At 51.4% G+C, this 16,279-nt stretch overlaps 1 protein-coding gene across 2 annotated transcripts; it reads right to left on the reverse strand.

The window, feature by feature from the left end:
• Positions 1–6,932: 6,932 nt before the first annotated feature.
• Positions 6,933–16,037, reverse strand: NRN1 (neuritin 1). Of its 2 annotated transcripts, none has more exons than XM_032424942.1 (3): positions 15,755–16,037; positions 11,426–11,570; positions 6,933–8,128 (listed from the first exon to the last, which is right to left on the reverse strand). In XM_032424942.1, exons 1-3 carry the CDS (start codon positions 15,807–15,809, stop codon positions 7,900–7,902), a joined length of 429 nt encoding a protein of 142 aa, XP_032280833.1. In that variant the 5' UTR covers positions 15,810–16,037; the 3' UTR covers positions 6,933–7,899. The 2 variants fall into 2 exon arrangements, with proteins under 2 accessions (XP_032280833.1, XP_032280832.1); XM_032424941.1 differs by lacking the exon at positions 15,755–16,037 and adding an exon at positions 13,014–13,176.
• Positions 16,038–16,279: the final 242 nt, after the last annotated feature.

Here is a 16,279-nt window from a genome sequence, read left to right on the forward strand (position 1 = left end):
TTTTATACCAACGCATTAGAAAACATCAGTATCATTTTTTGTTTGTCCTTTGAAATTTATTCCCTAACATCTTCTTTCTCTCACATATTGTTGCCTTAGGCTGAATTGAAGCTGCCATTCCCCCTCCCCCACCCCCACACTGAAAAACCCCACCCAAAGAAGGGCCCTGAGCAGACCCCAACAAACATACATCCTGAACACCCAGGGTCTCTGGATATGTGTAAATGTATCAGCTAAATCAGCACAATGCAAATTAGGACTTGTATTATTTCTCTATTTGCAACTGTAACAAATTACCACAAACTTGGTGGCTTCAACAATGCTAATTTATTTTCTCACAGTTAGTTCTTTAGGTCAGAAGTCTGACACGGTTTCACTGGGCTAAAATCACTGGGCTGCATTCCTTTCTGGAGACCCTAGGGAAGAATTCTTTCCTTGCCTCTTCCAACTTCTAGAGACTGCCCGAATTCCTCAGCTTTTGGGCCCCTTCTTCCATCAAAGCCAACAATGGTGAGTCCAGTCCTCCCCACATCCCCTTACTCTGACCTCTTCTGCTTCTCTCTTCCACTTTTAAGGATCCCTGTGATTACATTGGGCCCCCAGAGGGATCCGGGATAATCTCCCTAGGTTATTAAAGTTAGCGCATTAGCCACCTACTTACACCTGCAGCCTTACTTCCCCTTCGCCATTAAGTAACATATGCACAGTTTCCAGGGATCAGGGCACAGCACCTTCAGGAGATTATTCTATCACAGGACTTGAGTTTTGTGGTGGTTGTTTTTTTAACTGGTGATATTTCTCTTTTGGCTCAAAATAGTAACAGATAAGAAAAGTCAAGTCTTAAAATAGGTTTCTGAAACAGATTACTACTCAAATTTTCAGGCGGCCTTTTATTACCTGCTGATTTGGGCAAGTTTCTAACCTCTTTTCTAAGCCTCTGTTTCTCCTCTGTAAAATGGGGATGACATGATCTCCTATAGAAATCAATGCAGGAAATGGGATACTGTTTGCAAAGCTTTAGCATAATGCCTAGCATGTACTAAGTGCTCCATAAAAGTAAATTACTGTTTTTTTTTTTTAAATTTAGGCCGGGATGCAGGCAGAGAAGTGACAGCATATAAGTAGGTGTCTGTACACCGAATCCCGACTGATGGTTCAGTCCTCCTCCCTGCTTGCTCTGAGTTGCTCCCATCTGTAGAAGCCTCACCATGTCACTGGGCAAGGAAAAGTTCAGCTGTCATCTTTGCTGCCCCACCTGGGGGCTGCAATTTTCTTTTCCTTTGCTACTTTTTTCCTTCTCTCACCTTCCACAGCAGACAGGCCAGGGGGTCAAAGACTTGTTACTCACAGAGCTGGTTTGGCTGTGAGAATAGCTCCTAATGGAAGTAGCAGGAGCGGGGTGGGGGGTGTATGTGTGTGGGGGGATGGGACCAACAGATGAGCCCCACTTCTGCCTGCCCACAATCACTCACTGAACCTGCCCCTGCAGTACCTATGTCCTTAGCTCCCGAGGCTTGTGGATTGGATTAGCCTGAGAGAATCAGAATTTTCCAGGACTAATTACACCTGACTTTGCATGAAAGTCCCTACTTTCAGGGTTATGTGGCTGCCTAGGGGAGGAGGACTCAAAGTCTAGCTGTCTTCCTGGACAGAGCTCTGGTGGCTCTCAGGGCCCTAAAGGGGCCCAGACAACCCAACGTGAATGCTCAGAAAGGCTGGCCTTCCAGAAAGCTACCAGGTTACCTACTGGGCTGACAAAACTGAAAGGCTTAACATACAGTGCTGATGATGATGCTGGGAAATGGGCACTCTATACACTTCGGGGAAATAATACAACAGCATTTTTTTCCAATTAAAAGCATATATACATTTTAAAAATAAAAAATAAACACACATACATATATTTCTGGCCAGCAATCCAACTTTGGCAGAATCTATTCTATTGAAGAAACAAAAATACTGATACATACGGTTGTTTGAACAAGAATTCTTGTTATAACAATATTTGTAGGGCAACAAAAAACTGGGAAACCTAAATGTCTATCAATGGGTAGAGAATTAAATAAATTGTAGTATGGCCATCTGAGAAATATTGTGTAACTATTTAAAAGGAGTTATTTGTTTAGTTATTGATCTGAAAGGATTTGGTACAAAAGAAACATATATCATAATTTTGTTAAGATAAAAAAAAAAACTTGGGGCACCTGGGTGGTTCAGTCTGACTCTTGATTTTGGCTCAGGTCATGATCTCAGGGTCCTGAGATTGAGCCCCACATCAGGCTCTGTGCTGAGCTCGGAGCCTGCTGAAGATTCTCTCTCCCTGGGGCACCTGGGTGGCTCAGTCAGTTAAGCATCTGCTGTCTGCCTATGGCTGGGGTCATGATCCCCATCCAGGATCATGCCCCGCATTGGGCTCCCTGCTCAGTGGGGTGTCTGCTTCTCCCTCTGCCCCTCACCCCACTTTCATGCTCGCTCTCTCAAATAAATAAATAAAATCTTAAAAAAAAAAAAAAGATTATCTGCCCCTCCTCACTGGCGCTTGTGCGTGCTCTCTCTCTCTCTGGAAGGAAGGAAGGAAGGAAGGAAGGAAGAAAGAAAGAAAGAAAGAAAGAAAGAAAGAAAGAAAGAAAGAAAGAAAGAAAAGAAAGAAAGAAAAAGAAACCTCTCCACCCTGTGAATGGGTTCATGTCAATGTTTTCAGAGCATGGGGAAAAGTATCGAAGGATACATATCTGTCTATTAACAGGGCAGGATGGGTTACTTTGTTTTCCTTCTATGTATCAATGTATTGCTTTGATGGTGACATAAATACTTTATGTTTTCATTTGGGAAGAGGAATTTAATATAAATACTAATTTATAATAAGTGATTATAATATAAATAGCAGAGAGAAGAGGAAGAAGGGAAACTGTCGAGGAAGCTCCAAGGTAAATCTGGTCAGTTCTCAGAGAACCTAGGGATTCCATGGTGGGGGTTGGCGGGCAGTGAAAGCCAGCGCTGGAGGGGTGTGGCTGGAGGGTCTGAGGGCATAGTCGGTGTGGAGCCGCTGACTTAATTCAAAGAGCTTAACTAGAGCACCCTCTGAGAAGGCCAGAGTGGGGTGGAGCGCTAAGTAGCCTGCAACAAGAGGAATTTAAGCTGCTAGACTATGAAGAAAAACTTCCCCCAAGTATTACGGGTCATAATGAGGCTTTCTACTAGGGGTTGTTTTGAAGAATTCAGCAAGACTTATCGGATTAAGCTGGTATAGAGGCAGGAGAAAGCAAAAATAATACCTAACATTAGGTAAGAGGCATGTAGTGGGAAAACGCTTTACCTATGTTATCTCATCGGAAACAAAATGCAACCCAACGAGGTAGGTATGATTATCCCCATTTTACAGAGGAGGAAATGGGGGTTGAGTAACCCCCCCAAGATTATGCAGCTGGTAACAGGTCTTTTGGCTCTGAAGTCCTCACTCTAAAGGTCATGTCCTTCCAGGGTGAGAATCTGGATGGGAATGTTACCCTTCCTCTTCACTCCATGGGGCTCAAATGGGCAGGGCTGGGCAGGGTTTCTTTATTCCCTCTTTGGGGTTTGTGGCTGAGGTTCGGGGCCCCAACATCAAGGAAGGGTCACTGGGAGACACTCTTCTCCTTGGGGGAGGAGGGAACAAACTATAGCCTTACAAAGTTCCCTGATGCCCCACCGGCAGTGACTTGAGGGGGCAGGGCTTGCCAGGCGGAGAACCATGGGTCTTGCTCCAGCCATACAACTGGCATCCTCACGGCCCCGTCCCCACTTTATTTTCCCAGTAGGGGCAAGGGAGGAGGGAAGCAACGCTTTGGAGCGGTGAGACAAGTGGACCTTTTCTCTGGTCGCACGGGACCCGGCAGTAGACTGTTCCAGAGAGTGGATGCTTCCAGGACTGCTGGCGCCCAGCCTGGAGCTGCCGTGCACAGAGCCTTGTGTGTGCAGGTGAGTGGGAGAGGGAGAGAACGTTTGGAGACCTTCCCAGAAGCAGCTCTGCCTGGATCTGAAGGAGTTTCAGGAAGGGGGGAAGGGGTAGAGGGGGAAAGGAGGAAAGAAGGAAAGGCTTCCTCTCCTCTCAGCCATCTGATTTCTCCAGGGACTCGCTCTGGCGTGTGGAGGGGGCTGGTGCTCTCACCTGTCGCGCACCTCCCTCAGGCCTGCCTAGCCCACAGGCTTGAGGCTCTATGATGACTGTGGCACTACCCTTGAGGCTCCAGCTGGAGTGAAAGCATCTCTGGATCCACATAAAGAGAATCTGCACGGTGGTCCTTGTGCGCATTTGCTTCTCTGAGAGTCCTGAACGAAAATCAGTCCCAATTTCTTCTCTATCCTTCATGCCTCCGCAACTCTACCATCTCCAGCTCGAAGTCTCTCCATCATCTCTGTCTGTGTTTAAGAAGTTCGCCTCCCTCTCTACCCTCTGCTGACTCTATTTCTGGATGTTTTCCCCATCTTCCTCTGCATCCCCATTTTTCAGGTCTTCCTTCTCTTGCCGTCTCCTTGTTCCCTCTACTTCCCCTTCCCAAGGGCTCTGGAGCTGACCTCTCTGATATTTTCACGAGGATAACCAAATATTGCACTCAAGTGAACTTCTGTGTCTTGTATCTACTTGGGCAGGGAGTGGAGTGAAGGAGGGCGCTTCTGCAATCCCAACAAGTTCTCAGAGGCTCAGAGCCAGCGCTGGTGGGCCACATGGCAATGGGCCGTGCAAGAGCAAGGGAAGCTGCTGGGAGAGGTGGATGTTGGTATGACCATTTCCTTGGTGCCCGAAACCCACTCGGTTCCCCACCCCCATCTGGGTGAGGGGTGTGCGCACCCTGGTTAATATCTCACTGAGCTGGGAACAGGGCTTACTGCGTTGCTGCTTAAAAACAACAACTAACATATGGAGATGTCATCATGATTAAGCAGCAAATTATAGTCGAAGACGGCGCGATAATAATCTAAACAATCACCACAACAAGAAGAGATGTTCTCTGACGAGCCAGATGCCGCAGCCTGTGTTTCCGAGACTCGCGTTCCCAATCCTGGGGCTCCTCCCGAGCGCACGTGCTGGTGGTGCCGGCTTAGGACAGGGCAAAGGAGCCCCCAACACGGTGGGCACCAAGCTTTCTCGAGGCACCCCCAGGACGACCTGGGACAGGGCGGAGTGGGGGCGTGGAAGGACGTGGCGGTGGAGCGCCCTCCCTCTGGGGAGGCAGTTGGAGCCGCAGGAGGACGGGGTTCCTTGAGAAGAACCTTGTTGGGAGAGCAAACGAGCCCGCGTTCCCAATCCTCCCCGCCCCGTCGCCTCGGTCTCCTCCCTCAGCCTCGCCTCCTCCCAGATCTCGAAGGAGACAGATTTCCAGGTGGGAAACCCGCGCTGCTAGGGGAGGGGCATCCTCCGTGTGTCGCGGATGCCTCCCTCCCCCAAAGCCTGGGGAGAGCGATGCGTGCGTTTTCCTTTGGCTAGCAAGGGGCCCAGTTGTGTGCACCGGTTCGCCCCCAGGTTTCCTTGGGAAAGATACCGACAGGAGGCGGCGAGCTCTCCTGACAAAAATGATAGAAGACCCTCCCTCTTTCCACTGTTCTCCTCCCCCTCATTAAATAGATTCGTATTTAAAATAGGCTCAGACATTTTAATTTGAATTCCAGGGATTGAGCTCGGGGTAGAATCATTCTACTTATACTTGGACCGAAAATAACCATTGAAACGAAATGATCAAAACCAAACGCTATTTTCCAAAACAACCAACGTTCCCTGTGGGTGACCACTCCGCGCAGGCAGGGAGGATCTCCTTTGCTTTTGGCTGAGAATAGGGGATCGACGGAGGAGGGGCTGGGCAGGGGGGTGGCGGGTGAAACTGTTCCCAGGAGTGGCCGGGCGCGGCGCGTGCGTGAACTGGCCGCGGTAATACATGCTGCCATTAAGAATCCGGGCAGCTTCTAGCGCTCGGGGCGCAGGGACGCATGTGTTGCTAGAATTCAATCCGTGGGGGGAATGCAGATTGGGCTGCGACCTACTGGGTTTGATTTATGAACTGTTACTCTAGCGATTGTTTACACATTGCATTTCAGAGCCCCAGCGTACCCTCCGGGCGGCGGCCCACTCGCTCCCCCGCGCGGGAACCCGCCGCAGCCTCCGGGGCCTCCCTCCACCAGTCCTCCACCCCGCCCGCCTCCGGCAGCTCCCTTCCACCCTCACCCTCTCCTAGAAATCAGATTTCGATTTCCTTGAACCCAGAGACGTACGCTCGGTTCTCCCTCCCCCAGCCTTCTCCAATTCCTGTGGCCTTGGACCCCGGTCTCCTCTGCTGGTGTTTACTCTCGAATGTTTACTTCTCCGTAAGGCCATGCGGGGCCTATAAATAGGAGAGGTGGAAGCAGCTGACTGCCACATCAATGGGGCCCCGTCTCCTCGCCATTTCAGCTGAGCTGTCTTATTAATTATGAAAGGATTCACCTGATCCCTGCCAGGGACCACAGTCTCTCCTTGGCCCCTCTGCTAGAGCCCTTAATGGCGGTTCGTTCGCAAGCTGCCTCCGGCCACCGCAGAGGAAGAGGCGAATCGTGGTTAGGACTCGGCCTGCACGGATCGTGGTTAGGGCTCCGACCCGCCTGAGGCGGGGGCCGCAGGCTGGGTACCGGCCTTGGGTCTGCGTGTGTTTTCTCGCGAAACCCCAATTCCCCGAAACCTCACCTAAAAAGATCTCTGCTTTTTATTTATTAAAAATACAACTTCCTCTTTCTTTTCTTTAAGTAAACAGAATTTCGGAAAAGTGGCAAAATGACCTAGTTGAAGAGGGTCTGCTTGAAGACGGTAGGTTATCAACTGGCTTGCGAACAGGTGCGTGTATCCTGCGGCATCACTTGTCCCTACGGGTAACCCGGGCACTGGGGCAAGAAAGCAGGCTTGGGGCAGGAAACAAACGACACCCCCATTTCAAACAATAACTTTTATTTTATACTTCTCTATACTTTGTAGCAAATCTTTTTTTGCTGAATTTAATTTATAATAAACTTTTTAAATTACATCTCTCTCTTTTTTTTTTTTAAAATCAAGGCTCTTTTATGTCAAAATCTTTTTTTAACTATATTTTAGATTAACATTTAACACCCCCCCCCTTGTGATCTATACCGTTGGATATTCAGGTATTACTGTATGTGTAACAGCTAAAACAAGAGGGAAAATAAAGGCAGTGGACTTGGAAAGATGCATCGACAACAGCAGGTAAAGCTTAACCTCTCAGTGACTTTAGCAGCGATTCTTCTGGAAGCCTTTACCTAGACACCCGAGATTTCCTCAATCCCTTCCCTCTCTCCCTCCTATCCTTAAACCACAAAGCCAACAATCTGTCCTTTCACTTTCCTCGAGGAGAAATGTGCAGTGGAAATGATCAAAACAAGATACTGTGGAAGAAAGACGTGAGCGTGAGTTATTCACCATATGCTTTCCTCGTGGACATCTCTCTTGAATTCATTCCCCTGGCCTTCTCCTCTCCTCTCTTTCTTATTAGGAGGAGCCCATCATTTGTCATGTATTAACATGATTAATATAGTAGGTGGCCCAGGGCCGTTCCTGAGATTCTTGTGCCAAAAATAAAAATTAAAAATTAAAAAAAATATGGGGTGGGTTTGCCGTTTTCTTATTTTTGTGTGAAGACCGACTAAAGCTGAGGTCCGATTTTGGCTGTGCTTGCTTGCTCACTGATTGGTAACATTTGGCAAATGAAACACAAGAAATCAAACGAAATCAAAAGGAGAATCAGGATTTCCCACAATCCTATATGAGTGTTTTCAGCATCACAGAGAATCACAACGTCCCCAAAGAACGAATGGATCTTCCTCTCGATTTCCGGGAGCATGGAGTGAGTGTGGGTGGGCGCGCGGGGGGAGCCGGCCCCGCGCTCAGAAGGAAAGCCAAGTCGCTAAAGCTGCCGAGAGAGACACCAGGAGCACGGGGAGCGCCGGGAGCAGGGACCCCGCCGCCCCGTTGCCGCTGCCGCAGAGTTCGAATAAGCTGCCTTGGATGTTGAGGTTTTTGGATTCTTTTCTCAGTTTATCCCACATATCTTTCGCCCCTTCCTGGCAATCCGTAAGGGCTGTGACCGTGCAGCTGTGGAAATCCTCCCAGTATCTGGCGAGGAACAGAACAAAACGGAAGAAGCAGGTTGACTTTGAGCGCGGGGAGGACCCGGGCCTGCACCCCTGCGCCTCCCCCCTTCGCGGCCTTCGCAAACCTCTCCGGCAGCCACCCCACCTCCTCTCCACCCGCCTGGCGCCGGGGTCCAGCTAGGTTGGTCCTCGCCAGACCTCGGCCCACCCTGGAAGCCGTCGTCCGAGGGCAAAGGCCGCCCCCTGCGGCGTCTGGTTTCTCTTTCCCGCTCCCGGGCGGGGACCCGGCAGCCGGGAGCCGGGCCGCACCCGCTGCGCGGCGCTGGCACTTCGGCCTGCGCAAACAGATTGCTCGTCCTCCTCGGGGAAAGCTAGCAAAACAGTGCTAAGCCTTGCAAGCTGCCGCCCATTAATGCCTCTTAGCTTGCAAGATGGGTTACTTGCTCAGAGCACGGCCCTCCCCTCTTGGCTTCTCACTTTCTCCTCCCCCTCGTCCCTTCTGTGTCCCACCCCCCTCCTCGCTGCGGTACTCTCTCGCCTTCGCCCGCACTCTCCCTCCTCCCTTCCTTTTGTTTCCCGTTCTCCGATTTTCCCATCCTTTCCTCTTCCCTTTGTCTTCCTCCTTTTCCCTCCCCTCGGTTTTCCTCTGTTCGGTTCCTCACTTCCTCTTCCTCCTCCTCTCCCCCTCCTCTACGGCCCTCCGTGGCCCCTGGCCTCGCTCTCCACAGTCCCCCCGGCTCAGATTCGGTCCGGAGACTCCTGCCTGCCTCTCTCCTCCCCGAGTTGGTGAGTGTCGGTGCCCTGGGGCCAGCTCTGTAGCCACCTTCTGCTTTGCAAATCCCAGTGCTCTCGGCCCTGCGCGCTCGGTCCCTCCTCTTCTCCCCCTCCAGAGTCATTCGTGGACTTGGACCCCATGAAGCCTCCTCCCCACGGCCTTCCGGGTGTAGTGTGCAGCCCCCCAGGCCGGGACTCCGGTGCCACCGCGGTGTCCACCGCTGCCAGCCTTCCAGGGACTCCGCTCCTAGTCCTCGCTCCCCCGCCTCTTCACGGAGCCCCGCGCCTTCTTCCTCAGCCACATCCTCCCCCTGGGCTCAGCTCGTAGCCCCGCCCCCACAACCTTCAACCAACCTGTCCTTTTTTATTGTCCCCCTTTCTTCCGAAAACCCGAAATAGATCCCGAGACTAAATATAATTCCAACCCGTGATCGATTCCTGGGGCGCTGTCTCCTTTCGGTGCTGGGTCGATCTGTCCGTCTCGGTAACTCCGGGCTGGCTCCCACTTCACCCGGGCCTTTAGCGCCAGGTCACTAGCGACCGCCCTCCACGCAATCTGGTTGTATTTTCTCCTATCTCTCCCTTCTGCTCGCTAGCCTGGACTGTAAGTACGTTGAAGGCAAGCACCATGTTTGATTTATCCTTGTTTCCACTCCCACCCCATCCTCTGGCTAATAGCAAAGATATAAATGCCTGTTGGATTGCCTTGAGCTCTGGCTGTTTTCTAACGACCTTTGTGAGTCTCTAATTTATGAGGACTGGGAAGCCTGGAACACAGGGCTTCAGGGTTCCTCAATTCATAATAAATAGCAAGATTTAGAGAAACTAAGAGGCGGAGGGACAGCTCTCTGCTGTCACTGCACCTCCCAAAGGATATCTAAATCTCTTCTTTCTTTATGCATGCCCAGATGGGGACAGGACCCTCCTGGAAGAGGAATATGGTGAAAAAGGACAGATATCCACATGGAACTGAGAGGCGATGGGCTTCAGCAGAATGTTGAGCAACCAGTACCATTAATGAACTGGGAGCCCAGACCCAGCAGTGGCCTGCAGCCTCGGAGTGGGGGTGGGGGGGCGGGGTCCTCCTCACTTCTATCCTCCAGGACCAAGTCCTGCTAAAAAAATTTTAAAAACTTGGAATAACTGAATTCTGGCAAATAATAGAAGGTTTGGGAGCCGATCAATATCTAACCTTTTGTCAAGCTTCATATAGATACATTCTTACCTCTCATCAGACATTTGGAATTAAAGTAGGTGGATATGCAACCCAGATCTAGCCTTTTGTCCCTTTTCTGATAGGAAGGTACCAGCTACCTACTGCTTTTGATGGACACCAGGGTATTTAGGAAAGTGTGTGGCAAAATTGACCCCCATTTAATTACTCATTATTTAAACTAAACACCCCCTCCCCAGGAATTAGGGAGAGAACAAGGACTTCACTGTATACAAAGGATGGTGCAGAATATGGTTTCATCAACCTGTGGGGAACAAGGAACACCTTTTGCCTTGGCTTTTTGGTAAGGGCCATTATTGGGTGAGTGGTGGGAGTTACAGCTCTTTGTGAAAAATAAAATGAAGTAAAATAAAAGAAGTCTGTGTGTGTGTGTGTGTGTGAGAGTGTGTGTTGCTAGAGGATGGAGGTACTTCTAAGGTCCGCAGCAACTAAAATGTCGCTGGTCTACTACAGTAGGGCTCTCTGCTAGTTACCTCCTTTGCTAGTGGGAGCAGTGCTTTTCAGCCAAGCTCTGGGAAAAGGCATTGTACCTGGCCAGGAACTCCTTCCTAGCCCTTAGCTGCCATGGCCTAGGGATACCGAGTGAATGCAGAGAGGAAGGGGGGCGGGCAAGGGGTATGGCTCTCCCAAGCCTCTAATCTGCCACAAACTCAGCAGAGATGGTCAGTGGATGCCCAGGACATACTTTTCTTGGGCAAAATCATTGGCACAAAACAAAATATCCTTTCAGCTTCTCTCTTAGAAAGAGAAAGAGGGACCCGCGTTCCCTTGCCTATCCCTGAATGTTCTTGGTGTGTAGTGCAAGGGGGTTTTATCAGGGGAAATGGACAACAAGCCAGTGACTTTGACTTTTCCTTTATGCAAACCTAGTATTTCCTAAAACGCTCCTCAAACCAAAACCAACTGTTCTTCGGAGAGTACACAGCAGTCCACTTATTCACGCAGGAAAAAAAAAAAAAAAAGAATGATGAAGACTGCCTTAAAGTAGAGCGAGGAACTGCTAGCAGTTCTCTCTGCCCCTCGCTCCTGGTTCCAGCGCCCTGAGTGCCCGCGCCTCTGTGGGTGCGGGTGAGGATGCCCAGGACTGGACCTGGCTCCCGCGTGGGAGGATCCTCCTCTGCCCATCTCAGGCCACAGGATCCCCTTGGGCAGTGCAGACCCTGGCCGAGGCCTTAGGGCGAGAGTCCAAAGCCCAGCACGCACTGATTGGCGCTGGCGAGGAATTCAGAGCGCAGGCCCGCAGGCAAGCCCTCACCGACCTCCGCAGCGCCCCCCAGAACAGAAACCCAGCAGGCCAAAGAGGACACTTACGTGCACACGGTCTTGATGTTCGTCTTGTCGTCCAGGCCCTGCGGGTAGTTGGCCATGCTGTCGCCCAGCTTGAGCAAACAGTCCGAAAAGCCCTTAAAGACCGCATCGCACTTGCCCGCTGCTCTCACGGCCTGCACCAGGTACGCTGTGGGGAGGAGGGGACACCAGTCAGCAGCGTCGCGACCCTGCCGGGCATCCCCGCGGCCCGCCAGCCCCGGACGCGACGCCCAGCCTCGCGGGGCGCCAGTGTTAAAGGTGAAGGCAAGATGTGGCCCAAGAGGGACTGACCCGCCCCCAACTACAGACTTGTGCCGACCGTCTGCGTGTGAGCCGGTGCGGGAGGGGGAGGCGAGTCCATTCCTTTCCCGCAGCCCCCTCCCGCATCTCGCTCTGCATCTTTTTCTGTTTCCATCGCCCCCTCTTCTCACCTCCCCCGTCTCTTTTATTTCTCTCTTTCTCCTCACTCCCTCCTTCGTTTCCCAACACTTCCCCAGCAAGTCCGTGCTGGCTCTCGAAGTGCGATCTTGCATTTCTGAGGTGACAGAGGGGGTAACGACAGCAGAGTGCGGGGGCCAGGAAGGGGTGAGGAGGCGGGAAAGCGTGGGGCCACGCAGCTGAACCTCAGGCCATGTCGTGCGAGAAAGACTCGGGCCAGCTCCCCGTGCTTGGCTGGGTGCTCAGCATACACTGCTGAATGACTAAATTAATAAAGTCTCCGGAAGCCAGCAGCAGCCATCAAAATGGATTGTTTCATTATAAAACTGATTGCCTACCGTGGAGTATGTGTTCCGAGTGCGATCCTCGCACGCAGCCTCCCCACCCCACTGGAGAAAGAGCAGCCTTGGTGTCCGGAGACTGGGCGGGGGTGATGAGTGGTCCGGGCACTCAGGGCCGGGCAGAGTCACGGCTGTGTTGGCACGGGGGACCCCGGGTTACCTCCACGGGGGCCAAATCCGTGAAACTCTGTCCGCGGCTCAGCGCCCCACACACCCCGAAAAACCAGCCACCAATCCGCCTGCAGCGGGTGGGACCTTTTCTCTCCAGGCCCCAACCCTGAAGGGCCCAGGTGGCCGTCGCCCTGGGCTCTAGGCCTCTAGCTCTGGGTTCACTCCAGGGGGCGAGGCGGGGCGGGATAGCGGCCGGGACCAGGGGAGGAGGGGGAAGGGAGGAGGGAGATAACCCAAGCTGCACCAAAGTACTCTCTCCTGGCCTCGGGCGGTCAAACCCCACGGCGCCGGACTGCCGTTGCCAAGGCCATTTCTCTCCACCCCAAGGCCAACGAAACAGGCTAAACGTTCGCTGGCGCTCGGCCAAAAGCACGCGAGGGGACCAGGAGGGGCGCATGAACCTTTGATCCGCGCGGTTGGGGCTAGGGGAGCAGAGGGAAGGGGCGAATCTTCTCAGAATGGAAATCGGCCTCCAGTACCCGCGACCCAGAGCGCTGGCTCCTTCCTGGGCCGTGTTCTGGCCTCCAGGGCTTGTATGTGAATGTCTCCGAAGAGGACCATACACCTCGCTGCCCCCACCCCCCCCAGCCGCTGGTCCCCGAGAGCCGGCCAGACGCAGACAAGAGGGAAGGTGACCGAACCTGCAGCAGCCTCCGAGAGCTCCCCGTTTGCAAATTGCTGCAGGAAGAGCGAGGCGGGCCTTGCGCTTTCTAATCCGGAACGGGAAGCGCCGGGGAAGGGACTAAGGTTAACTTCGACCTCGGCTCGGGCAGATACGTAAACCTTCATGAATCTCCCTCCCCCCCATCCCCGAGAAATATTAAAAGCCCTTGCGACTGCAGTATCAAAAAGAACACTGAGGTAGAATAAACGAATCTTTGTTCTACTAGAATGCGGTCACAATGAAATGAACCCTACACATCCTCCTCCATAATGCACGCCACAAATGCAGCTTTGCAGCTCCAAAACGAAGTAAAAGACAGTCCCTCTTCCCCTCCCCCACCCAGCTCCCCGTCTCTCCTTACCCTTTACCCCCACCCCCAAAACTCAGTGGCGAAGAAGTAGTCCCTAAGACGCACTGACAATATTTTAAAGGGGGAAAAGGGGGAATTGGGGCTCGCCGGGGGCGGGAAGCGCTCCTGTCACGTTATCTTTGCGGGCGCTGCTGGAGGAGAAGACCCTCCACACCGCGCATGTGTGAGTGAATGCGTGTGTAAAATAAGAAGCCGTGAAAATTTCTGAGTTTTTTTTTTTTTTTTGCAACTATAACTGCTTCGTCTCTAGTTCGCTGTGGGAGGACCGGAGCTTGCGCGCGGGACGTGTTTTGAAGCTCATGCATCCGAGCAGGTCACAGCCCGTGCCACCCTCGCTGTCCTTCCTGAACCCGGCTTCAGCGAGGCTCGGGCGGGCGACCTGGGCTCCTTCCCTCTCCTCTCCGGTGTCCGCGTCTTGTGCCTTTTCCATCCGTTCATTCATTCGTTCGACCTCTCATTCATTTCAAACTTCCTCCCGCGTGTCTTCATTTGCGTTCACCACCCTCTCCATCCTCGTCCCTTCCCAACCCCCACTTTTGTTGCCAAATGTCAATGATTTGGGACAGCTCCCAGCCATGAATTAAAGATTGAGGCTCTGGTGCGGGAAAGGGCAGACATTCGGGAACAAACATGCTCAATTTCAATTCCACAACCAACAAATGGTCATTTTCCGGTCCAGGTTAATGTGTTCCAAGCTATCCCGCATGCACAATCTCTCTCTCTGGTTTTAAAACCCCTCCAAAGTAAGGTTATTTCCCTCCAGGAAAACAGAGCCCCAGACCTGCTCCACTTAAAATCCCTATATCAAAAATAAATGCTGTGTCTTGCTCTCTAAAAATTTGCAGGCTAGTTGCAAAATGCCACATTCACTTCCCACATTTAAGGGATTTGCTGCAATTATTAATTTTATTGAATCTCTTTTCCCTAATGTCAAAGATTCAAAAGAACCAAACTCAAAATATCAAGTCATTTCTTAGAATTAAAGGAAAACGCCAACATCCTGCACAGTCTAAAATCCCCGTAATGTTCATGCAAAAAAATCACATACACAAAATCATGTCAAATGCATTAAAAAAAAAAACAACACTGCAAAGAATCCATTTTAATGTACAGATAACTCCAAACCCTATTTCTTCCACATTTCTCATGGAGAAAAATATTATGCATTTTCTCCTGCCCCATTCCCTAAAGCATCCTCCTATCCAAATACTGCAAGGGTTTGTCTGTAAAGAATGCTACAACCTGAAATGATAGGAGGCAACAATTCCCTCGGTCTCCAGAAAACCCCTTTGAAGAGTTTCTATTTTTTCTCTTGTCCATTCTATTAATAATCTACTTCACTTTCACTTTTAGGTCAGGTTAATTAATGCTCCAACCTGCATCGAAGAAGTGGGGTTTCTAGTGCTGCCTTTCATCACGTCTTCCTCATTCTGTAAGGAAAAACGTGAACTTTTAAAAGCCCCAAAACAGTGTAACTAGGACTCAACATTCCTTAACATAAAATGGGGACTAAATAAATCCGTCATAATTAACCCCAAACAAACAAAAATAACAAACCCTGGACGTGACATATTGCAAACACTTCTTAACCCTTTCCCATATAAATAATTCGGATGCCTATGTGGAAAGGAACAGGCATATATTCATAGAAAATTATATCCACGTATATCTGGCTGAATTCAACCTCCTCAATGATAATCATATTTAAATATGTACTCTGGGCTTCCCTATCATTCTCAATTTGCACCCCAGCCGGGTCTGCGGTGCCCGGTGCAAACGCTGCAGCTAGGATATGGGGGGGTAGGGGGCGGGAGAATGACAAAGTTCTAAATGCAGCAGTCTGAGCCCCGAAATATCTTTGCTTTCTGCACATAAACTTTCCATTCTAGCTGCCTAGCCATCTTGTTCCTGCATTCACCTTTCGACCCTTCAAAATAATACCTTGCCATATCGCAGGGGTCAATGCATTGCCCCAGAGCGCAGAAAACCTGGTCTAACCCGAGAAAGGGAAGCAAAAATGGACGTGCGCTTTGGGGGAAAAAAGGGGGGGAAAGCCCCCTCCTGAAAACGGCCAGCTGCATACATTTCCTGGCGAACGTTTGGAGTCTCTCTCTTTTTTTAAGAAAAACCAACTCGGGACGCGCGAGTCCCTAGGAGCCGATGCCCCCACCATTGGGGGTTTGCCGGCTTCTCTGTACCCCCCCCCCCCCCGGGGGGGGGTCCCCCCCCCCCCCCCCCCCCCCCCCCCCCCCCCCGGCAGCCGCGGGCCAGTCGGTCCCCCTTGGCGCCTCGGGCCGGGCCGGCTACCGCCTGCCACTATCAGCAAGCCCGGCCCGGCGGCCACTTACCTATTTGCACCGCGAGGATCAGTGAAATATATCTGCCGTTCAACTTAAGTCCCATCCTACGTTTAGTCAAACCATTTGCGACCGCAGACCTTTAAATAGTTAGTTTAGAGAACGCGGGGGAAAGCTGAAAAATAGGCATTGCCAACAAGTTCCAAGAGCGACGGAGACTTTATGCACGGGGAAGGCAGAGGGAGGAGAGAAAGAGAGGGAGCGAGGAAGAGAGAGAGAGAAAGAGAGAGAGAGAGAGGCTGAGAGAGAGAGAGAGGGGGGAAGAGCTGGGAATGGTTCACTCCATTAGGAGGGGGCGGAGGAAGTACAGCCTCACGCCCACGAGCAGGCCTGACGTGGGGGATGACACGGAATGATTTTTTTTTTTTTTTTAAATAAAGACACCTTGGTAGAGAATCGCCATTTATAGTCATCAGAAGCTGGAATTAATCAGATATCTCCAATTAATGTGCGATTCAAACGAATTCTCGCCTCCCGGAGGTGACCACTTGCCCGTCCCCGCGGCCACCCCCGCCT

Source organism: Phoca vitulina, unplaced genomic scaffold (assembly GCF_004348235.1).
Source record: "Phoca vitulina isolate PV1807 unplaced genomic scaffold, GSC_HSeal_1.0 scaffold31, whole genome shotgun sequence".
Classification (NCBI taxonomy): Eukaryota; Metazoa; Chordata; class Mammalia; order Carnivora; family Phocidae; genus Phoca; species Phoca vitulina.

Coding starts and splice junctions, on each gene's coding strand:
- NRN1 (XM_032424941.1), bottom strand. CDS start 13,161: ATGAAGGTTTACGTATCTGCCCGAGCCGAGGTCGAAGTTAACCTTAGT. Junction 11,571..13,013: donor GCTCTCGGAGGCTGCTGCAG/GTTCGGTCACCT, acceptor TCCTCCCCACAG/CGTACCTGGTGCAGGCCGTG. Junction 8,129..11,425: donor AACATCAAGACCGTGTGCAC/GTAAGTGTCCTC, acceptor GTTCCTCGCCAG/ATACTGGGAGGATTTCCACA.